Source organism: Corythoichthys intestinalis, chromosome 11 (genome assembly GCF_030265065.1).
Source record: "Corythoichthys intestinalis isolate RoL2023-P3 chromosome 11, ASM3026506v1, whole genome shotgun sequence".
NCBI lineage: Eukaryota > Metazoa > Chordata > Actinopteri > Syngnathiformes > Syngnathidae > Corythoichthys > Corythoichthys intestinalis.
The window spans coordinates 58526762-58551183 of record NC_080405.1 but is presented as its reverse complement, the minus strand read 5'-3'; the positions used below and the strand labels follow the sequence as shown (position 1 = coordinate 58551183).

General features: G+C 40.4%; 3 protein-coding genes across 5 annotated transcripts in view; all 3 read right to left on the bottom strand.

Moving 5' to 3' along the window:
- si:rp71-46j2.7 (uncharacterized) overlaps positions 1-4020 on the bottom strand; it is a 45655-nt gene extending 41635 nt beyond the window's left edge. For 2 of the 3 annotated variants that reach the window (XM_057851137.1, XM_057851138.1), the window contains exons 1-2: positions 3602-4020; positions 1072-1183 (exon numbers count right to left, since the gene is read on the bottom strand). In XM_057851137.1, the coding sequence (XP_057707120.1) occupies positions 1072-1183; positions 3602-3781 (292 nt within the window). In that variant the 5' untranslated portion in view covers positions 3782-4020. Of the gene's footprint in view, positions 1-1071; positions 1187-3601 lie in introns of those variants that run through there. The other variant, XM_057851140.1, reaches the window with a different exon arrangement.
- A 2679-nt stretch (positions 4021-6699) lies between these two features.
- On the bottom strand, positions 6700-10324 carry slc25a5 (solute carrier family 25 member 5). The gene is made up of 4 exons (XM_057850880.1): positions 9798-10324; positions 8530-9016; positions 8307-8447; positions 6700-7058 (listed from the first exon to the last, which is right to left on the bottom strand). Exons 1-4 carry the CDS (start codon positions 9906-9908, stop codon positions 6901-6903), a joined length of 897 nt encoding a protein of 298 aa, XP_057706863.1. The 5' UTR covers positions 9909-10324; the 3' UTR covers positions 6700-6900.
- A 142-nt stretch (positions 10325-10466) lies between these two features.
- On the bottom strand, positions 10467-24065 carry slc25a43 (solute carrier family 25 member 43). Its single transcript, XM_057850879.1, has 5 exons — positions 23721-24065; positions 20666-20907; positions 18106-18278; positions 14503-14637; positions 10467-11064 (listed from the first exon to the last, which is right to left on the bottom strand). Exons 1-5 carry the CDS (start codon positions 23990-23992, stop codon positions 10861-10863), a joined length of 1026 nt encoding a protein of 341 aa, XP_057706862.1. The 5' UTR covers positions 23993-24065; the 3' UTR covers positions 10467-10860.
- Positions 24066-24422: the final 357 nt, after the last annotated feature.

The following is a 24422-nucleotide window of genomic DNA, read 5'->3' as shown; positions in this document are numbered from 1 at the left end:
TTTGGGTTGCCGACCCCCGCTTAAGCCTTTTAAGTAGTTTACCAAGTGATCTTTTCACTCTAAATGTAACTTGTAACGTTAGCATAGCATACGCATCAGCATTAGCAAACTCAGTTGTTTACATCTCGTCGTGACGTCCTGGTGGCTTGAATTATTTGAAAATAATGTACTGTTCTTGCCGAGGGTGTATAATCATAAAAAGAAGTGCTGCGTTTGTTGGTTTGGTGGCACTAGACTGAATCCATCCTTTAAGTCATCCTTTAGGTCATCTTTGTATAATTTGAAGCTGTTAAAGCAATTTTTTTTTTAACTGTCTTCATAATCTACATGCTTCAAAAAAACAAAACAAAGGATATCGGCCTCAAATATCGGCATACAAAATTGGCTGGAATTTTTTTTTAGATATCGGTAACGGCATTTGAAAGTCTCATATCGGTCGACCTCTAGTCAAAAGCGACACTGAGAAAAAAGTGAACTGACCTGCATTGTGAAGGTCAGCTTAGTTGCCCCTAATCTCAATAATAAATTGTGATTAAAAAGCCTTTTGTGGCAGCCCTGTAAGCAGTGCAGAATATTGTACAAAAACCCTGCCTATTCCATCTCCTAATAAAAAATGAATGGCTGAAACTTAAGTGGAGTATCTAAGTTTAGTCAAATTTCCTAGTAAATCTTGAACAAACGTGTGCACAAACACGTCGTGAGGATAAGAAGGCTTCCATTTCCAAGTATGATGCTTCTACGAGTACACAAATCGTGATTACGAGCTCCATTATTTCCCCACTCAAGAATTACGACACCCTCTACGGAAGAGTGGTAAAGAAGCTTTTTATTAAAGCGTGTCGGCGAAGCGCGTCTTCCCACTTCAGCTTCCCCCTTTTTTTGTCCGACAGATGGAACGCGACCTCCTTTTGGAGCGTGTCGAGTCAAAACACCGCATTTGCTGCCATAACAACTAGCTGCGACTCCCCCGCCTTCGTTAAAATACATGTATTCATTAGTAAAACACGGATTCACAAACCATATTTCTCCTGATTTGACAAAATTTAAGCCGAGAAGCGAGAAAACACCTACCTTGCTCCAGAGATTGTTTGACATGAGGGTAGTGACACGCCAAGGAGGCCTCGGTGTCATTGTCGTTATCTTCAGCGGTTAAGTCACAACTCTGGTGCTCGTCAACAGTCTCCTGTGGAACGCAGAGAAAGCCACGCTTTAGTCGACATTTTCCTCAAGCTGCTACAATTCATCAACTAATCGCTGATCAAATGATTGACAACTATTTTGATCGACGAATCTATCTAATAATCAATATTGAAATCCGGCAGTGTTGTTTTTGGCAGCCTTTTTAATTATTATGGACAAAAATACTTATTAGTCTCATTTGAGTGATTTCAAAATGTGTTCGTCTTCATCTAGTTTTAGTCGACAATGACTCAAAATGTTTTCGTTTGTAAACTTCAAAAGTTTTATTCCATGAATTAAAAAAATTAATAAAAGAAGTGCTGCAACGATTAATCGATTAACTTGAGTATTTGGTTAGAAGATTCAAATTAAGTTTTGCTGCTTCGAATATTTGTTTAATTAAAGTGGCGTTTGTAATGGTTTGTTTTGAAAGGGTGTGCATTTAGTTTTATTGATTTGGGTGGCTACACTGCCCTCTAGCCTGCCTCATTTCACATGGCTGAATCCAGCTGCTCCCCGTTAAAACCAACATGAGCTAAGTTTTTGTTTGAACTAATGTTTTTTAATGCATTCGTAATTTAAGTTATAGATATATTTAGCAGTTTTTTTGTGGGAATATGTGTCCGAACCATTTGTTAAGAGCATTGTCAAAATGAATAAATAATAAATAACGTTAGCATTTTATAGCATTTAAGTTTGCGGACTTTTGCTATGTGAATTAGCCAATTGTTCTTTTGTTCTACATAGATCCTCAATTATTTTTTATACCGTTTGAGGCTCAGCTCAGGTATTTTAATTTCTTTTTGTTCCTCATTCGATTACTCGATTATTCAAACTAACCCGTTAATCGATTAATTGAAAACAAAAATAATCGATAGCTGCAGCCATAAATTGAATGTTTCCAACAATTTTGAATAAACATTGACAGACAAGCACATAATAGGGAATGGGATGTACTACGTCATACGCCGCCATGTTGGTAACATGACTTACTTCCGGTCCGGCGGACTCAACGCAGAGTGTAACCAGTCTCGCCGCTGACGTCACCGTGGGATAGTTCTTTTGCAGGAATTATGTTAAAAACCAAAGTCGTGGCGGGATTCACAGGGAAATGCTGTCAGTAGAGGCTCAAAACTGGTACTTTTCAAAAATAACTTTAATCAACAACGTAGACCCATACTTGCTGCCAAAGACATGGGGCAACAACTTGGACGACCTGCCCTCATTGACTATGTATGTAAAGATTTTAAAATGTCAGTCCAAATATTGTATTGGAGAAGTTCCAATACGTAAAATGGAAATGTGAGAACTTTAATGTACATATTTATTCTGCCTGGCTATTTACCTAAGGCCAGTGAATTATTTTTTGAAACTGCTTTGAAAAAAACGTTTTATGTAATCTTGTATTTATATAGTATATTTTGTATGCCATAAAGCAGTCGGCACATTTGTAGTTTTGTTGTGTGGCAGGGTTCCTGCCACCTTCCTCAAAGTTAGTTAGTTAGTGCCGGTGAAAGCGATACAGACCCCTTCAAGATTTAAAGAGGTGTCATTCAACTAGTTGTCGGTCGACATATTATCACAAATGTTCAAAAATATTTGATAACGGTTGAAAAGTTACCAAGTGTTTCTTTAATAAAGTACAACAGCCAAACGTATATGACACGTGTTTGCCTAAAGTGCAGGAAAGATGGAGTGGAGCACAACTACCTTTTTCCTTTGTCGCAGTGTAACATGTTGAATACTTTCAAAAGCCTTGTTTTACCTCAGTCTAGGGTGGACCCATATAAGCACTTTCAAAGTGTTGAAATGAACTCTGTAGGGAGTTCGAATGAGCACTCCTAAACTAAACAAGCGTATTTGTTTCTGCACTAGCACGGGGTCACCAGAAATGTGTTGTCATGGGGAAAATGTCATTTTACACGACTCTTGAATGTAAAGGAGGATATTTTTGCAATTTCCTTGTTAACTCATTGGCTGCCGTTATTAAATTCTATATATTTATTTTATTTCTTATTGATTTTTGTCTCATTATGATTTGTTTTTAGGATTTTCCTCATTTTAAGGTGTACTGTACTGGACGTCTATCCGTGTCAATCGCAGTCCATGAGTTAAAACAATTTCTCCATGAACACTTCTAAGAAATTTGCATACTTAAATATTTGGAGCACAGCCTCTTTTAAATATAATTTATTTTCTTCCGCTTTAAGCATGTATTATTCAGATGACTTAACTTTACTGTTTAGCTTTATTCCTTATTTTGTCAAAACATATGTTGAACTCACTTTTGAAATAACAGCTAGCACCGTGTTTATCTTATTTCTTCACCTGTGTCCTGCTTCGTATGATATATTTTAGAGTCGCCACACCAAGTAAGTGAGGTCTACACGTAAATTCCAAATGTTAGGGTGTGTTCGTTCACCTGGAGGGGGTCCTCGTCGGTTTGCGTGCTGCTCTCCCGGCCGCCGTTAGCCAAGAAAAACGGCGTCGAAATGCAGACAAAACAGAAAGAAACGAAAAACTGAGCGAGAGTTCGACCGGAGTCCGTGAAGTACCACAACAGGCCCAGCGTCAAGGCGATGCACAAGCGCCATCGATACATCTTTTCCTATTCCTTTTTCTCGTCTCTTTCCCTCCTCACCACGGCCTTCCCCGGCTCCGAGTCCGGTCACGGAGCGAAAAGTGGACCCCGCGGCCCGGTAACATCCCGGAAAAAGTCGGCGAAGAGACGCGGTTTCGCTAGCCGGATCCAAAAGACACAAACAAGCAGCGGGAAAACCACAAAGTTTCAGCGAGCGGACAACTTGGGAAGGCCGAGCTGTGATTGGCTGAGCCGGGTCCGCGTGGCACTTCAAGGGGACGTCGCCATCTAAAGGACACTTTGGGAAACTACGGACAATTACGTTTCATACATGGCTGGAACGTCATTTTCCAACAATAAAGCCCAAAATTTGGGTAAAATGTTCAAAATACACATTATTACAAGTAAGAAACATTTATATGAAAAACAAATGCAATATTTTGTGACAAGAAGCACCCCAAGATTGATGGGTTAAATTTAAAAAACAAAACAAAACAAGAAATAACAGTTAATTTGATAAAATTCCCAATTAATGAATTTAAGCAACACTAGGTAACTTTTCAACCTTTATAAAATATTTTCATAACATTTGTGATAATATGTCAACTGACAACTAGTTGAATGACACCTCTTTTATATCTTGAGGGGGTCTTTATCACTTTCACCGGCACTAATTAACTTGGAGGAGGGTGGCAGGAACCCTGCCACACACACACACACACACACACACACACACACACACACACACACACACACACACACACACACACACACAAAAACTACAAATGTGCTGACTGCTTCACGGCATATGTCACTTCCCCCTTTCCCCATTCATTATTGAAGGAATAGTCTGTTTTCTCGTATTTACTGTTTGACTGTTTGCATGACTAACGTACCCAGTATAAAATAAATAGCATTTACATAATAGTTTAAGGAAAACAAGAAAAATATATTTGATATAGGGCATAAGAGATACATGACGCCTTCTTAACCACAAGCTCAACGCGTGTGTCATGCAGCTGACTGAGCAAGATTGACGCTGATTACCAGGTGGTAGTCAAGACATCTACAAGCCCACGTCTGCAACACTGAATCCCGCAATCAGCTCTTCCGGACAGTCCAGAACAAATGGCGGCACGTCCTGTACTACCACAACACCCGATAACAAAAACAACTCCAAGTTTGATAGCTCAGTGCCTCGCATTGTCCTTGTAGACGCTACAATATGTACTCGCCTGTCAATATTTGTTCCAAATGGTTGGAAACAATGATTTATTTATTAATGGACTAAAACTTTCTATTTTTGAAGATGAAAACATTTTGAGTATACGTTGACTGAAGCTAGATGAAGACGACAACCGAACTCCGCACGTTCACCTTAGTCTTAAACTCTTGTACTGACTCCATTTTGAAAGCAGGAAAAAGGCTTCGAAACACAAGTTGAAAATTTATTCTGAGTCGACAGCAATCATAAAGCAAAGACAGACCCAGGTGAGGATCCAAGGTCACCATACCACAAGTCAACAAAAGGTTCACACGGAAAACGGCAACGGTTAGTTAAACATTAAATCTTTTGAATGCCCTTGCGGGGCGGGCTGTGGGCAGAAAGAAGGGTGTGTTCGGGCGTTGTTTAGGATTATTGTCTGTTTGTGGATTGTACAGCAGGATTCGGGAGTTACTGTTGTCAGGGCAACGAGAGTTGTGCATTTTGCCACCTCAGCGTCAAAGGGGCTCTTGGAGTCTTGTCAGTCATGTTATCAGTTGGATATCGGGCGTTCTCCGGTGTTCCTTGTGTTGGGACAGGTCGTCCCGCCATTTGTTCTGGACTGTCCGGGAGAACTGATTGAGAGTTGGTAGTGCAGACGTAGGCTTGTAGATGTCAGCGTCAATCTTGCTCAGTCAGTTGCATGGCGCACACACGTTGGGCTTCCGTGATAAGAAGGCGTCATGTATCTCTTATGCCCTACATTTTCCTTAAACTATGGCAGGGGTGTCAAACCGGCCCTCAAAGGGCCGCAGTGGGTGCTGGATTTCACTCCAACCAAACAAGACGAATACATTTTCACCAATCTGTTGTCCTACAAGTGTAATCAACCGATTGCAGTCAGGTGCTGCTTGCTTTTGGCAGAAACTTCATTGGTTGAAATGTCTGTGCAGGATCTGTTGGAACAAAGACCAGGACCCACTGTGTCCCTTTGAGGAATCGGTTTGACACCCCTGAACTATGGCATAAGTGCTATTTATTTTATATTGGGTTTGTTAGAGTAATATGAACAGTCAAACAGTAAATACGAGAAACGATACTATTCCCTGATTGATTATATTATGTGTGTTACAATAATGCAAACAGTTAGACGGTGCCTACGAGAAAAGATACTATCTCCTTCAATGTATAATGTAGAACATAAAAAGTAATGTCAGTTACTTTGCTTAGTGACTAGTTACTCTTACAATGAGGTAACTAACTCAGTTACTTTTTGGGAGAAGTCATTTGTAACTAAATTACTTTTTTAAAGTAATATTAACATCACTGGTGAGGATAAGCAGTAAAGAAAATGTAAATATATATTTTATTAACTACCGATACATTTCACTGAAAATTAACATGTTTTTGGGACATTGAGAAAAACTATTGTCAGTTCAAATACAAAAAGTCCTTAAAAGATCAAAATTAATTTTGCATTCATTTTTGTGTGTGTTCTGTCATAAAACTACAAAGTATAATGCATAATTAATTTTAAACAAGATACTGTGTATCGTGAATGACCCACAAAAAAATCTGTAAAATACACATTTTTATGATATTGCTTCAATTATAATGACTACATTAATGAACTCATTGGCTCAATTAGAAACCAACCATTTTGACAGGTTGAATCTTCAACATTTTGTTAATTAAAAAAAAAAAAAAAAGGACACAAGGCAGGATATTCGCTCACTGATAGTCGCCTTTATTCCTTCGTATTTTTCCCCCCCGCATTGAGGGGACAACATCAACGCTCTAAACAAAAAACCATTTGAATGTCCTACCCCGGTACAACTAGTAGCCAAATACTAGTTGGTCCCTTATAAATATACCGCAATTCATCCGAATGTACAAGATACGTTAGACGGGGCCGTTCGGGCCCGAAAGTGACACATTATAACACTTTTTTGAGTTCGTCGTACAAGACCAGCACGAAGGCTCCGCCCATGCCTCGGAGCACATTAGACCACGCCCCCTTGAAGAAAGCCTTGCCCCCCTCGTCACGGGCGATTTTGCGCCAGCAATCGATAGTGCCGCTGTACATGATGTCAGCTGGAAAAAAAAACAACAAAAATCTTGCATTAAATTGGAAAAATATAGTAAAAAAAAAAAAAAAAAAAATTGAAAATACTAATCATTAAAAAAAGTCATCAAAATAATCACAATTAATTAGAAATAAAGGTAAATATAGAATATATATATATACACAATCTTAAAAATAAAAATTATGAAGGAGGAATGAATGAATTTATCAATATATATTAGGCCTGCACAATACATTGTTTGAACATCGCTATCGCAATGTGCACAATAGTCCCATCGCAGGACATGCAATAGTTTTTGTGCTCAGTTGTTTGTTTTGAACACGTAAACTTTTGTTTTACTTCATAAAAGCAGCAAGTGTGCAGAAACATGGGCTCCTATATCCCTATATATATATTAGATCCCTTAGCCTGAATTAAACAGTATTAGTAGTAGTAGTAGTTGAACTTGATATTTTAATGGTCCTTCGAGCCGGATCGCAATACACCGGGAGTTCTATAATAGACCGGGAGGTCGACAGTACCTGATTGTACCTCACAGTATCTTATTATTTACTTCATTAATATGACGTGTTCTATCCTCAATAAACGTGAAGTTCTCCATCTTTACAGGGCAAATTTGCTTTTTGAAGCTTTTGACTTCTTTCACCTTTGACAATTTGTAAAGCTGTAACACATGTGTACACTAATGTTCAGAATGACACACATTTTAACAATAAAACACTTGACACAAAACAATTGGTGTTCAAACATCCATCTAGTCTGATCAATATGTAAATTTAGTAGATTACATTAGCCTAATTTGCCGAACGAAAATCCGCAATCTTAAATGCAACGAATGCTAACGTATTTACAAATCTCATTGCAAATCGCTCACCCGTAACTCCACAAGCTGTAGCTCTAAACTTAATTACAAATTCATACACATACAAATATTAGCTGAAACAACTTACAGCCTTATGTGGGCCAAACCAGAGTGCAACTGTCCTTTATCCATGTCAAACGAGTCTGCTCATACAGTCCAGCTAGACCCAACGCTGCCACCAGAGGGAAGTGTATCCTTCGTCATTAAATAAAATACATTACTTTTGGACTTTTTGGATCGTTATTTTGTAGGGGTACTTAACGAGTTAATTCCAATTTACGCGGAAATTCTGGTTACGTCGCCAGCGTAGGAATGGAATTCATCCGTAACCCGGGGACTACTTAGCCAAAGTAGTCATGGTGAGTCATCTGCTGAAAATTCTTCTAGACTCACCTCCTTTGCGCCCCGACTGCATCATCATACGACGTCGGACGGTGTCGAACGGGTAGGACACCAGACCGGCCACCGCCGTCACCGACTGAGCGATCATCCAGCTCACCACGATGTGGGTGTTTTTAGGATCGGGAAGCATGCCTAGAAAAAAAACAACGAAAATCCAAGTTGACAACGAGGACAGACAGCACAAGGAAACCAACGGACGGATGGACGGACGGACCTTTGGCCGTGTCGTAGACGCCAAAGTAGGCGGCCCTGTAGATGATGATGCCCTGCACAGAGACGCTAAATCCCTGGTAAAGCCCTTTGACGCCGTCCGACTTGGTGATTTTGACCAGGCAGTCGCCCAAGCCCTTGAACTCGCGCTCCCCGCCCGCCTTGCCCACGTCGGCCGCCAGACGCGTCCTGGCGAAGTCCAGCGGGTAGACGAAGCACAGCGAGGTGGCCCCCGCCGCGCCGCCGGACGCCAGGTTGCCGGCAAAGTACCTCCAGAACTGCTTGCGTTTGTCGACGCCGTCCAAGAAGATCTTCTTGTATTTGTCCTTGAAGGCAAAGTTGAGGGCTTGCGTGGGGAAGTAGCGGATGACGTTGGCCAGGTTGCCGCGCCAGAAGGACAGGAAGCCTTGCTCCTTGGGGATGCGCACCACGCAGTCCACGATGCCCTTGTACTGCTTGTCCGCGGAGATCTGCTTGCTGGCGTGTTGGACCTGCCCGGCGTACGGTAGGCGGTATTGCACGTTAACCCGCGGTACCAACGCCGATCGGCAATTAGAAACTTCATTCAAAACTAGTTTGAAAGTCGATTGTTTAGAGACATGTTGTGATCCAAATCCTCATTTTTATCCTCTTAACTCAATAACATTTTACATGATTGAACGTCTATCAACATAAATGACAGATTTTCATATTTTAATGAGCATAGCATGCAAACAATGACAATCGGGGGGAAACTAAGTAAGTGAACCTTCTGCCTAAGCTTAAAGAGCAATTGAAACCAATTTTACTAAACATTTTAAGTCATGTGTGTGCCCAATCACTGATGAGTGGTTTAAAGCTGCTCTGCCCACTATAAAACACACACCTGGTAAGAAATGTCTTGCCTAATGACTTTCTTTTTCCATTCCTTTGGGAACTTTTTGGGTTAAAAAGGAATACAGTAGTGGCAATTATTTGCTATTATTTTTTTGTGTGTGTACTTGTTGTATATTGCTACTTTATTTTGTCGGACTTTTTAGTCTGTTTTCTTGTATTCTGTTTATCATAGAAAATGCTGCATGTTAGAAAATAAACTCTATACGTAAAATGTTACTATACGGATATCTTGCATCCCAGTGCTCTCGAACGCATCGCCACTCCAAACAACTGGTTAGCATTTCCTTTAACAAACTACAGAACGGTCTTAATAGATTAGTCATTCAATATTATTGTGATATGTCGCTATAAATATAAAACTAAAAAAAAAAAAAAAAAAATAAGAATGTCATTGACCTGAAGAAGGAGTTTGACCCTCTCAATTGGGGCGACGGCTGTCTTGGAAATGGCAGCCGCGATACCTCCGGCCAAGAAATCCTTGGCGAAAGAAATGGCTTGTTCACTCATTCTCCTGGCTGTCAAAAGTTTAAATAAATAAAAAAATAAATTTAAAAAAAAAAAAAAAAAAAAAGAAAGAAAGAAAGAAAGAAAATTTGCCGCCTAGGGTTGAAATGACCACAGAGCCAGAGGGGCAGAACGGTTTTAAAGAGCAGAAGGCGGGAGGGAGAAAAATCCTATTTCCGCTTTTGGCTCTCATTGGTGGAACACGGGAGTAGGCGGGGGATTCTTCCAACACATCTAACAGCAGTCCCGACATGCGACTACGAGTAAAGTGAGCAACATAAGTTAAGGTGCTTTCAGTTTTTCATTTCTTTTTATTGTTTAAACATACAAGTGCTTCAATACAAATATTATGAGATATTATTTGAGAGTCATAATAGGTAGCAATGTCATGTCCGGTGGTCAATGCTATTGTGCATGAAGGTCACCCCATCTGTTACACTGCTCGGCCTGTCACTCCACAAGTGTGTGTGTGTGTGTGTGTGTTGAAAATTACATAACTGAATCAGCTGACCACGCACATGCTTCACTTGCACTACTTTTATATGAAGCCACACGAGTAGGTAACCTTTTATGAACAGTTTATTGATTCAACCGGCAAAAAAATGTTAGATACAAAATGGCATCTATCAAAAGACAGCAGTTTCAAATATTCAAGCATCAATATACAGCAATAAAGCTGTTTTATGAATTCAGATTAAGGCACATAATGGATTAAAACAGCAGCTAATTTCAACAAAAATCAGTAGGTGTTAATACTGGCCGCCATTGACGTCCAATTTGAATGGGAGGGGCCACTGAATATCCCCAGTCAAAATGGGTTTGCTGTCTACACTGTCAATGGCATAGAAAGTGTTCAATTAAATAAGAACACACACACAAAAGTTGCATTAATGAGTAAATAAGTTAAAAGAAAATGCAAATAAATAAATAGGTCCACTATGAAAGGTAAGGCGTATCACCAACGGTTTCCCATGTCGGAGCGAAAGCTCCTGTTCCTCAGGTAGCGTTCCACTTCCCGGAGCTCGGCCGGCCCCAGGCTCTGGTCCACGCCGGGCGCCGGCGCGTAGCTCAACGGCGAGACGATGTAACCGTTGCGGTACAGGCAAAGCTGCTTGCACAACTCGAAGCAGACAAAGAGGAGTCCGAAGTAAGGCACGATCTGGGGAAAATCGCACAAGTCGGCTTTAGTCAGGAGCAGTGGCGGCCCTTTTCATTTTCCTCTTTTAGACAAAATGTTTACAGTATTTGTCCCGTTTTTGTAATTTCAAAATGGGTTAGTTTTCGTTGACAAGTATGGTTTATGTCTGTAAAATTCACAGGTTTTCATTCAAAAATAAATAAAGGTTCCCAACAATGTGAAAAGAACATTAACTACAAACACACGGCCAACTTGGTGAGGATTTTCCCAATGGTTTTATTTGCAAACGGTAGCACAACTACTGTAAGCCGTAGCTGACGCCAAAAATCAAAAACCCACAACAACTGTTTGAGAAGACGCTCACCACACTAAAGTTAATACTAATGCCAACAGGAATGCCATGCTAATGCTACCAGTTACATTTAGTCTGTGATGGTGACTCAGCACAGACGTTTAACACTAGAAGTCCCGGGGTTTTTTTGGCTATAAAGAAAGACCAGAAAGGTGTCAAATGACCCCGACATCAAACTGACTACATGGCTTTGTCAAACAATAGACCACTCAAACAAGCAATCAAGCAGTCAACCCCCCCTACACACTCCTATGGAGTCGCTGTCGAGGTGTGGAGGGGGAGTTTCACTCTGGATAGCTGCAATTAGCATCTTGTAGATTTGCAAATCCAGGACTTCCTTGGCTTTGTCAAACACGGAGGAACACCCAGTCGCCGTGTTCTACAATATGATTGACATGGCGGCACTGAATGCCTATGTGTTGTATCAGGCATGCACCAGAAGGCAATAGAGACGGGTTGACTTTTTGGTGGGTCTTGCAAAGGAATTGGCTCGCTCTCATGTGGGCGCAAAGAAGGCGCAGAAGGAAAAATTGCTTCGGCAACAACCTCCAACACTTAGCCTCAGGAAAAAGGCGAAGTGTAATATGTCACCACATAAATAACGTTTTGGCTTTTATTACACCGTACCTTGTACTGTAGGCAAATTGCAGCTTTTGCAATATGTAAAAAGGTTGTCTGCCCGATTGCCTGCCTGAGATGTCCGCAGTCCGACAAAGCCGTGGCAGCCATGCCCTGCAAACACTCAAGATGCTAATTGGAGCAATACAACCATGTGGTTTTGCGAGTGTGAATGGGAATGACTAAAGTGGACCTCAATGCTCACCAAAGATATGTTGATTAGGGTCCGATGACCCTTCTCTGGATACAAAAGGGACTTGTATCAACTGATCCACCCTTGGTAGTTCTAGGCTAAAGCAACATTGAATATTCTCTCTTGGCAAGAAAACAAATCTAAACAAAACTAGCAAGTCTAGAACACGGATTAACTTGAAGCACATCCTAAACACAGTGAGGTCACATGATTGACACAACCAAACACTGCTGTGATGCAGGCTAACTACACACATGATAAGAAAATGTCACACAATGTGAACATATTACAGAAACGATGGCGCATTTTCGTCTCGCCAAACAAAAAAACTGGCATTCGTCTCATTATGTTCTAGGCTCCCAAAACACTTTTCTAGCTCGTTGTCGTCTCGGCGTTAAAAAAAAAAAAAAAAAAAAAAGGTTCGTCGAAGATATATTTTTGTGATTGGCATCGTTGCCGAAAACAGCAATGATCAGAAGAGAAACGCGGGAAGCCAAAAGAAGCAACTATATACAAGTACGTCCATGCGACAGGATTCTAACACAAACTTTTTCATTTGTAAAAAATGTTTATATTTCTGAATTGTTTTGGAAAAGGAAATAGTGTCAGATTTTTGGAGTCCTCAATCTTTAACTAAAATATTGGAATTTTAGTGAGAAACACCAAGTCATGATGAAGTCAGGAGACCTATGGCTTAAATTAGGAGAAAAAAAACCCCACCAATATTGGTGTCTACCTTTGCCCAAAAAGTTTGGCTGCAAAATTTCCACAAACTTGGATGAAATATGTCACCACGCAAAACGCTTACCTTTTTCTGAACTCATCCAGATCTACATTGGAGCACATTCAGCCACCTTGACATTTAAGCTGAAACCGGAGAGCGGAGCACGCCGTTCCCGGGCAGACTTTGCGACTACTCACTCGTGATATCCCTGCTATTAATGACCGGCTCCGCATTGTTTCTCGTGCCACCCTCCCTTTTTATCTCCTACTTGGGTCACACGCCGTACAGTTCTAGTAAAGATGGAGCGAACTAGACGGCATGAATGACTCGGTCGGGCTTGGCAAGATTGTATGACTTGACCTCGAGTAATCCTGCTCAAAATGGATTGGAGGTCTAGCACCGTCAATGGAAAGAAATAAAGGGTTAAGAGTAGTGCTGCAACAATCAAATGGATTTATTGGATTTGAAAAAAAGAATACAATTTTGCTGCTTCAATGAATCATTTAATTAGAGTGACCTTGCAATGGTTGCTTTTGAAAGGGCTGTATTTCGTTTAATTGATTTGGGAGGAAACACTGCCCTCTGGTGGAAACTGTGAATATGACATAAGCCTTGTCTGGCTGAAGAGCAGCTGCTCCCTGGTTAGGACTACATAAGGATTAAGTAAGTTTTTGTTTGAGTTAATATGTTTGTTTATGCATTTGTCATTTAGTTTAAAGGTATAATTAGCAGTTTTTGGTGGAAATATGTGTTTGAACTATTTGTTAAGAGAACTGTATAGTAAAAAAAAAAAAAGATAAGATTTAATAGCATTTAGATCAAGTTCATCACTAAATTTACATATCAGTTCGAAAAAAAGAGAAATTTTAGAAATTTAAACTCCAAATGTTTTTGGTTAAATGTCTTATTGTTGAAATGTGTGTCTTTTGTGTTACAGCTTTGCAATAAAAAATCAAAATGTGGAAAAATGAAAAGTCATCAGTTTTACCTTTTCACGTATTTTAATTTATTTCTAATTGCATTTATTGATCTTGTGAAATGAAAGTGCAACTCTATAGAGTTTGATGAAATATTTTATTTTGTAATCACATTTAATGCTCTTTTGAAAGTGCAATCCTGGTGCCAATGGATGCGCAGGTCAACATGATTGTTATTGCAAGCATAAACCTTTTTGTTTTACATCTCACAAAATTATTCTGCAAAGCATTTGTTTGTTATCCCATTAGTCGAATAATCAAACAAATTAATCGATGACTTAAATAAATGATAGCTGCAGCTATAGTTGAGAGTATAGGGCTAACAAGTTATGGTCACGTGAATTTTATTGATGGTAGCTTTGCATGTACTATTTGTAAGATTACACACAATACAAACATTTTCTGTGATTTCAGACTAGCTGTGAACACAGCAGTGGGAAAAATGGGAAATTTTTAATGTATCAATTTTTTTCTGAGTGACATCTTTCTTTGTATATATCCCATGTTAAAATGTGGACACTTGTGGCTTAAAGTCAGGTACGACATATAAATTGAGGTACTGAGGTAGCTTCTCCGCAAAAGTGACCGACCGTACCTTTATGGTGTTTGCGGTAAGTCCGCTCCAGAGAGAAAAGACGCCCTTGTTTTTCACCACCTGGACGAAACAGTCGGTCACGCCGTTGAAATGCACGTCCACGCCGCCATAATGCGGAAGTCGGGAACTCTGCGCCTGCGAGGACAACGACACGCGTTAACGTCTCTCGCGCTAGGAAATACGGCCGGCCGTAATCGTGCGCGCGAGGGTCACGGAGCGGGAACGCTTCATTTACTTCCGTCGCTCTGGAAAATCTCCAGGACGTTAACCTCCCCGGACCTGAAGAGGTGCTTTTTATCGCCGGCAAATGGATGGTCTTACCTCTCCGAGCGTGGTCGTTAACGCCGCGAGAAACAAGTTCGTTTTCATCAAGAAGTCGGCCGACGGGGATGGGATTTTGGATTCAAGTCAAACATTTGTTTACACAGGGAAACCCAATGGTCTCATTCACAATGGTGCTCTAGTTAAGTGAACAACTATGTACAATAAGCATGGATTACAATAAGCCTTGTGTACTATGGAATCACAGGAGTGCCAAAATGTAAAAAAATAAATGAATAAATAAAGTGTGAAATGGATTTTTCCATATCTCCTGAAATAAATGATGATACAGATTTTCCCTCGTTGCTCAATGATGTCACTTTCATCCAGGTAAACTAGGCGTGTATGAGCCATATTCCTGATTTGTGTTATTATTTGTAATTTTACTCCTTGCCACTAGAGGCTGTAAATCGTGTCTTTCCACTAGGCTTGAATAAAAGAATATTTACTTACGGACATGTAGATAAGCTCTCCTCAGACACATCCTGCCATGTTAGCTGCACAACAACTGCACGCCGCTCTCTCACCATTTAAGTCTTCGCCGTGTAGTAAAGCATTATTTTACGCCATATTTGTGTTGACCACGTGGCAGCTACGCGCTCCTCCGACGTCGGCCGGTTTGTCCGGCGGTACTCTCCTGCTGCTTCCCCGGCAAACGAGCCGCAGCAGGGGAATGAGTCTGAAGAGCTGTAATTTGCTCGCCGCCGGACGGGTTGCCGATCAACGAAGACAATCGACAACCATGGCGCCGTGTGACATGATCCTGGGTAGTTTGATCCATTCTTCTCATTTTTTCCTTTCGGGAAACGTATGAAGAAAACATCCTTCAAATGTCGTAATGTCTAGAGTTGTTTCTACAAGTTCCATAGCGGCGGTGTTTGATCGGCATGTTCTTTTTTTTTTTTTTTTTTTTTAAAGATTACTGGAGAAAATAAGCAGAAATGGATTGCATGCGAGGACGTGTCTATAACGACTCACTTCCGCATTGTTATGGCGACGTCATGTTTTTTTCCGTTTGTGTTTTTCAATGACAAAATATACTTTGAGATCTTCATTCATTTTTTATCTTTATTTGTTCATAAATTATATATATATATATATATATATATATATATATATATATATATATATATATATATATATACACTGTATACTGGTCCTTCTAAAAAAAAATTGCATATTGTGATAAAGTTCATTATTTTCTGTAATGTACTGATAAACATTAGACTTTCATATATTTTAGATTCATTACACACAACTGAAGTTGTTCAAGTTTTAATATTGATGATTTTGGCAAAAAAGTCAAGAAAAAACAAAACTCCCTATCTCAAAAAATGAGCATATCATGAAAAGGTACTCTAAAGAATCTACTATCTGAATCAACGAATGACCTCAAAATCCCTGCAAAAGATTCCTGAGGCTTTTAAAAACTCCCAGCCTGGTTCATGACTCAAAACCGAAATCATGGGCAAGACTGCCGAACTGACTGCTGTCCAGAAGGCCATTATTGACACCCTCAAGCAAGAGGCTGAGCCACAGAAAGAAATTTCTGAGCGAATAGGCTGTTCCCAGAGTGCTGTATCAAGGCACCTCAGTGGGAAGGAAAAAGTGTGGCAGGAAACGCTGCACAACCAGAAGAGGTGACCCCACCCTGAGAAAGACTGTGGAGAAGGGCCGATTCCAGACCTTGGGGGACCTGCAGAAACCTGGAAATGGGCTACAGGTGCTGCGTTTCCCAGGTCAAGCCACTTTTGAACCTGAAACAGCGGCAGATGCGCCTGACCTGGGCTACAGAGAAGCAGCACTGGACTGTTGCTCAGTGGTTCAAAGTACTTTTTTCAGATGAAAGCAAATTTTGCATGTCATTCGGAAATCAAGGTGCCAGAGTTTGGAGAAAGACTGGGGAGAAGGAAATGGAAGTCTAGTGTCAAGTACCCACAGTCAGTGATGGTCTGGGGTGCCGTGTCAGCTGCTGGTGTTGGTCTACTGTGTTTTATCAAGGGCAGGGTCAATTTTGGAGCACTTCATGCTTCCATCTGCTGAAAAGCTTTATGGAGATAAGGATTTCATTTTTCAGCACGACCTGTTACCTGCTCACAGTGCCAAAACCACTGGTAAATGGTTTACTAACCATGGCATTACTGTGCTCAATTGGCCTGCCAACTCTCCTGACCTGAACCCCATAGAGAATCTGTGGGATATTGTGAAGAGGAAGTTGAGGGACACCGGACCCAACACTGCGGATGAGCTTAAGGCCGCTATCAAAGCATCCTGGGCCTCCGTAACACCTCAGCAGTGCCACAGGCTGATTGCCTCCATGCCACGCCGCATTGAAGCAGTCATTTCTGCAAAAGGATTCCCGACCAAGTATTGAGTGCATAGCTGATATCATTAATTGAAGATTGACTTTTTTTGTATTAAAAAACCCTTTTTTGTATTGATCGGATGAAATATGCTCATTTTTTGAGATGGGGATTTTTGGTTTTTCTTGACTTTTTTGCCCAAACCATCAATATTAAAACAATAAAAGGCTTGAACTACTTCAGTTGTGTGTCATGAATCTAAAATATATGAAAGTCTAATGTTTATCAGTACATTACAGAAAATAATTAACATTATCACAATATGCTCATTTTTTGAGAAGGAGTATATATATATATATATATATATCTTAAATTTTGGCACTCCTGTGACTTCGTAGTGTACAACTACTGTATATCTGCTTTGTTAAAACTTTAGTCATGGAAAATGATTGCCTACATTGGGTCGCTTCTGGTGAAGTTAGCATTAATGTGTCTTCATAAACACATTATACAGACCAGTATTGCTTTTTTGTGATAATTGCACCACACTTGTGACGTTCTGGTCTTTGTCAAGACACTTGTTCTGGGAAGCAGAGGAAAAGGCGAAGGGGGAGTGAGATTCTGCAGGGGCGCAACATTGGCCGGCGTCTATCTTTAGGCCTTTTATCTAAAGCTTCTGCTTTGGCATTCCCAGCTGCTGCTGCCGCTGCCCTCCAATAATATAGTACACATTTGGAAGCAGATGGAGAATGGCGGCCATTGATCCAGCACGTCCTTGAAAACCTCAAACCCAAGTTAAGTTTACCTTCATTGGCTACCGGTTGCCGTCATAGGCAATTTAAGGTGATCCAAAACTGCCCCCTACATGACAGCGGTTCTCAAATCAGAAGCAGTACGTGGACGCCCTCTAGCGGTGCTTTCACGAAATGTTCAAAATCAGATTCATGTCAAAAGTTGAAATGGCCAATGAGTGACTTACTTGCATCTTGCGTTTGACGGTCTCAAACGGGTAGGAGAGGGTTTGCGCCACGGCTGCCGCCAAGCAACCGTTGATGAAGTTCTGCAGAGCCGAAAAGCGGAAAGGGGGTTCCCGCCACACTTTGTCCACGTTGGTGTACACCAGGTAGCATCCCAGGGAGAAGGGAAAGGCACCTATCGCCAACAACATTTTACAAATACATTTCACTCAATAAATAACTAAGATGATCACGAAAAATTATTTTAATTATAGGATTTTCATTACTAATACTTTATCATTTCATCATTTTTTGTATTTTTAACATTTGGGTTGCCAACGACAGCGGTACTCGTCCAATCCATTTGAAGTGAGAGGGTCGCTTCATTCGCTGCCACCCTTCCAGTTTAAAAGATGGACCTCTACTGGTGACAAACTCAATGTAATATATTTGTAATTAAAATCATAGACTTCATAATTGTATTGACGGGTCGCATCGGCCAGGCACTGCGCAACACCTTCAAGGAACCATCTCACAATCCGCTTCAGTTATTCGCAGTCGGTCGCAGCGACAAGTGCGGCGATTCAACGCCGGATTTAGGATAACGGTACGTAAGCTGTACCGCATACAAACAGGAAGGTTTGTCTCAGGAGTGGTTTGTTTAAGGATTCAAGGTCAATATCATATTTTTTGTACCATGCGTGTATTTTGAAACGTTGTGAAAAAAAAAAAAAAAAATCAATTGTTTTTTTTGCTTTTAACCAAAAATTGAGACTCTTTTACGTCCATATCTATAAAGAATTCAGGGATTTAAGCATTTATTCACAAGAGTTTTTACCGGAAAAGCTCTGTTTACATATGGCACCCGCTAATTTCCTTACAGACTAGCCTCATAGTTCGCAATATTTACTTAAAATAAAGGCTACCTGCACTTTTTTTTTTTTTTGCTTTTAACCAAGAATCAAGACTGTTTTACATCCATAAAGAATTCACGGATTCAAACTTTTATTCTCAAGAATATTCACCGGAAATGCTCTGTTTACATATGGTGGCCGCTAATATCCTTACATACTAGCCTCATAGTTCGCAATATTTACGTAAATTAAATGCTAACTGAACTTTTTTTTTTTGCTTTTAACCAAGAAGCGAGACTGTTTTATGTCCATATCTATAAAGAATTGAGGGATTTAAGCATTTATTCACAAGAATTTTCAATGAAAAAAGCATTTTGTCTGTGATTGCACTCGGTCAGTTTTGACAGCCACGCTAACAATGCAGGGCCCCTATTAATCGGCCCTGCGCCCGTGTCCTGTCAATATCATTATGAAGTCTATGTTAAAATATAAAGGAACAAAAAGAATATTTCATTTTCTAAAATCCAAATTAATATATATTACAACACTAAAATGACCATTTTCTAAACTTCCTTAAAAAAAAATGTTGCTGATGCATTCAGTACTGACTAAACCCTGTACCTAGTCAAGTACTGAATGATAGTTGGTTATGACGTGCGCCCAGTGCAGTTGAAGAAGCGAAGCAAACGCAGCGAGTTCATTTCTCAGTTCCAATAGTTAACTTTGGTGGTGCCTTGTAACTTAACTCAAATGCTCTTTATCCAAAAGACCAAAAGACTCAAAAACTTATTCAAGATAGAACAAAGAAAGGAATACAATCCGTTCCAGCACAATGCACTAAGCCATAGTCAAAAACTGTTTTGCCCTCCTACCTATCAACACATGTGTCATGATTAGCTGTCAATAAGTCCACCGGTGTTCTGCCAAAATGTGCTACATCGGCGAAACGTCTACATTAGTCGGATTTGACACCTAAAGTACTACCGTGCGCTCCAAACTGGTTTTGTTCAGATGCATACAGGCAGAAGGTAATAAAATAAATGCCTTAAGAAAGTACTTAAATGTAGTTATATCAAATAAGGACGGTTTAAATACGCTACGTGACTAATGTGGTCAACTGCTTCAAAGCTAACACAAAAAACACAATGGTTAAAAGTATGACAGGGTATAATACATGCAAAAAAGTATCTTTGAGGCAATGAAAAGGTTCTAAAAAACTAAAAAAAAAAAAAGTGAGTACTCGCCGCTTCTAACCGGTATGCGCATGCATACGGATGCTTGCGCAAGCGCGCTGAGCATTGTGTAGGACGTTTCGCCACGTAGTAAGGAATGGCCGAACACCGGGCTGACTCCAGGTCAGTGAAAAGATGCGATTGACAGCCTCTAGTGGCGAGGAGTAAAATTAAATATAATAAGAAATCAGGAATTTGGCTCATACACATTCATTATCTGTAATTGAAAAATATATAGTTTTTTGTTCATTTTAAACATTTATAGTTTTGTCCCATTTTATTTTAAAAAATGTTTAAAAAACCCCAAAACATTTTGGTTTCTTTTGCCAATATCTTTGTACATTTGTTGCCCTTCAAAGTCAAACCTAAAAAATAAATAAGCAACTTAAAAACCCAAATTTTTTGGGGTGAGGTGACGCGATCGGGCCGGTTTCCTATCACGCTGGTGGATTTTGCTGACGGATTAGTCAATCGATCGCGGCGGCTATAACACTTACCCAAGACGGTGAGCGAAAATCCCCTGTACAGGGCCGGCAGGCCTTCGGCGCTTTGGATTTTGGCCAGCGTGCGCAGCACGCCCACGTAGGAAGGCTCCACGCAGTTCTGGACAACCAGCCTGGTTTCGGCCACCTCCAGAGGGTACGTGAGCAAGGCGGCGACCGCGCCCGCCAGCCCCCCCGCCACGATGGCCCTCGCCTGGGAGATGACGCCCGCTCTGTCTAGGTGGAGGTGGACGATCCTGGACGCAAATGAAGGACTCTCAAGCGTTTCAGGCCATTCTCACTCACGCCCTACGTTGACGCCGCGTTCAGACTGGCCGTTTTTTTTTCTCGTCAAACTCAATGTCATCGCGCGTTGAAGCGCGATAGTCGGCGTCACGATAATGACCCAATACAAGTATGCAGTAAAATGACTGCTTCTTTGACGTTTATGATAAATCAGTTGAAAATGGAGCATCTCTAGATGTAATGTTATGTTTATCAAATGTCCCGGATGTAAACTGGCCGGCGTACCCGTTGCCCCCAATAGTTGAGGAGAATAATGGTAAGCATAAATGCTCCATATGTCTCATTTGCACACCGTTGAAAGTACAGTACAACTAATCCAAGTAAACTATTTTTAAATGGGCTATATGTGGCTAATGTTAATAGCTGCACACTATCATGGTACTGCTGACCAAAATTTTCAGAATAGTATTATTGAAACATTTCAGAAAAGAAAGACAAGCCGAGTTTAGTTCCTGACTGATCCGGCTCAACCAGACTAATAATGGCGAGTGTCCTTTCACCTCCCTTAATTTTTGTCCCATACATGATGTCTGATCATCTAATACATTTGTGTTCCGAGATAAAAATGCCACAGTTATTAAAATAAATTATGTTAATTCTGCATTTTAAACATTTATTTTTGTTATTATTAAAAAATAAAATAAAATACTGTACGTTTAAAAATATTTATTTACATTTCTTTCTCACTCCCAGTGTTGTTAATCTTACTTAAAAAAAGTAATTTATTACAGTTACAAATGACTTAGCCCAAAAAGTAATTGAGTTTTTAACTCAGGTACCTTAATGTTAGAGTCATTAGTGCCTTGGCAAAGTAACTGGTTTTACTTTTCATGTTTTTTAGCCAGCACCCCCACCGCCCAAAAAAACATAGGTCATACTATGTGAAGTTCAAAGGGTTTTCGGGACTTTTCACCCTAGCCCAATTCTTTACCCTAAACTTAACTAAGACACAGGGATATTGTGGAAATTGTGATAACTCGATAGTAACCTTTGCTATGTTTGGAAGTCATTTAATATTGTGAATCAACTGTTAAAGTTGTTAAAATTGCTCCCGTTATTGCATGACCTCCCTTCTGTCTACTTTTTACGCGTGAAAGTTTTAAACCTGTTTCATCATTTAAAGATAGATTACAGTATTGGAGTATTTTAAATATAAAGTTACTTAGGTTTGCTAGGAAGGTTCTCTACAAGAGAGCCCTTTTGAGGAATCTACTGCTTTAAGATGACATCTGTTTACTAACGCCGGCGAGTCTATCATTTCACATCTACTTCTCTATACATTTGCTAACGCTGCCGAGTCGGTCATTTTGCATCTAGTTCTATATACGTACATGTGATATCTAGCGTAGCATCATGTGGGCGTAGCTTGTAGGCTATCGGCTACAGTCAGGTATTATTGGAGCCACCTAGCACTGCGTTTGCAACGACGTCACAACTCCCTTCCCTTCTCGCTACTCCCACTCTGCTCTCTTTGTGTCTCTCAGACTTTTCTCGCGTCATTCAACCAACGTAGTAACGCATAGTAATGCACGCCTTTACATCCTCAGTAACGGTGTTCGGCAATTCCTGACTACACGGTGGAACGTCCTACACAATGCTCGGTGCGCTTGCGCATGCGCACATCGGTTTGAAGAAGCGAGTACTCACTATTTTTGTTTTTATTGAATTTTTTAGTACCTTTTTATTGCCTCAAAAATACTTTTTGGATGTATTACCCTCTCATACTTTTAACAATTGTTTTTTTTTGCGTTAGCTTTGAAGCAGTTGACCACATTAGTCACATAACGTATTCAAACTGTCCTTATTTGACATAACTACATTTAAGTATTTTATTAAAGCATTTTTTTATACGCTCTGCCTGTATGCATCTGAACAAAAGTTGAGACACACGGTAGTACTTTGGGTGTCAAATTCGACTCATGTAGACGTTTCGCCGATGTAGCAGATTTTGGCAGAACAACGGTAACGACATTGCAAAGATAAGAAAATTAATTAGATTACTCACTACTGAAAAAAATAACGCCGTTATTCACAACACTGCTGACCCCATAGCTGAAAATAAACCTAAGGACAACACCTACACACGCCATCACTTGAAAAAAATTAAAATGACAGTCTGCCAAATATTAACAATTGACAGGGCTGGTGTTACATTCACGTCAGTGCATATTTACATTCACGTGGCCCCGATACATCACGTTTTGCCCGATAGTAACCTAACAGCAGAGAACCTCCTTATTATGCTCTTCAGGCATCACTACCTCACAGTTACAAGACTTCTGTTTAGTCAAAAAACATTCCTAAAGTTATTTCTAAGGTAGATAAGGGATTTTTACTAACTTGTAAATTTGATAAATGTTACCATTTAAACGAGATTAACATGCCATATCGTTGAAATATTGACGAGTCATCATCCCCTCCCACCTGAGAGTCAACGCTCAGGGTGAACAGTTATCATCGCCTATAAAAATCGACTGAGAAAATAAAGGCCGCCGATTGGCTAGAAAATGACAGGCGCTCGGAAAACAGGAAGTAGACGATTCCGGTCAAAACAAACGACATCTACGCTAAAGCAATGTATTTGACTTATTTGAACACACATTTCGTTGTCGTGTGCACTTTTCATTCATATTTAATAGTATAATATGCTCATTTTTTCAAATACAACGCCACTCACAAGTACCAAGACGGCGAAAAGATGGTTGAAACAATGTGAACAAACGCTGTAATTAAAAGGCATTAAAGTATGTGTGTGAATACTGACTTTCTGTAGGTCGCCAGGTGGACTGCCGTGTAGGGAAACAAGCGAAAACAAGAGGCGAGGTTTCCTTTCCAAAAGCCTCGGAGTCCCTCATTGTGGTAGATGAGGAGAAAAGTCTGTCCGAAGCCTTTTTTACAGTGAAATGTTCCCACCTGACTTTTAATCTTCACCACTTCCAGTGGCGACGTGACGCTTTTGCTGAATAACCCCGCAAAGGCGACGCACGAGAAACTTTGCCAACTAGTTAGCCTGTTGTCTTTTTTAACCGAGCCCATCACCGCTTGACCAAAAAGTCATCTGTGTGGTTCGAACACGCTGTTCCCACTCATCTTCTATTTGGGGAGGAGGCTGACGTCACCCGCATGAGAGCGGAAGTCACATCGCGCGCGGCTACGCTAGAGGGCGCCGTGCCGCCGCGTTTGCTTCACAGATGACGTTTTTCCTTTTCCTTCCTAAATTCTAATGTGATTTGAAAATGATTTGCGACCTTTGAATGAGCATGCCGTGCGTGGAGCGTAAAATAACTTAAGGGGGCAAAAAATCTCCTGCTCTACAGGAGCTAACGTACTAGTACCATTTATTCACATTCATCCCTTTTTGTCACCTCTCTCATTGTCATCTCTTTATTCAAATTACAGAATTAAAAAAGGATTTACTCTAGTCTCAGTAAATATAAAAAATAATCCACGAAAGAGACATTCAATA

Excerpts from the sequence above, each read along its gene's own strand:
- slc25a5 (XM_057850880.1), bottom strand. The coding sequence starts at position 9,908 with ATGAGTGAACAAGCCATTTCTTTCGCCAAGGATTTCTTGGCCGGAGGT. Across the intron at positions 8,448-8,529 it reads CGTCTACGACACGGCCAAAG|GCATGCTTCCCGATCCTAAA; the intron begins GTCCGTCCGTCC and ends TTTTTTTTCTAG. Across the intron at positions 7,059-8,306 it reads GCAGTCGGGGCGCAAAGGAG|CTGACATCATGTACAGCGGC; the intron begins GTGAGTCTAGAA and ends TTTTTTTTCCAG.
- slc25a43 (XM_057850879.1), bottom strand. The coding sequence starts at position 23,992 with ATGGGCTCGGTTAAAAAAGACAACAGGCTAACTAGTTGGCAAAGTTTC. Across the intron at positions 18,279-20,665 it reads ATTTTCGCTCACCGTCTTGG|GTGCCTTTCCCTTCTCCCTG; the intron begins GTAAGTGTTATA and ends TGTTGGCGATAG. Across the intron at positions 11,065-14,502 it reads TTACCGCAAACACCATAAAG|ATCGTGCCTTACTTCGGACT; the intron begins GTACGGTCGGTC and ends GATTTTCCCCAG.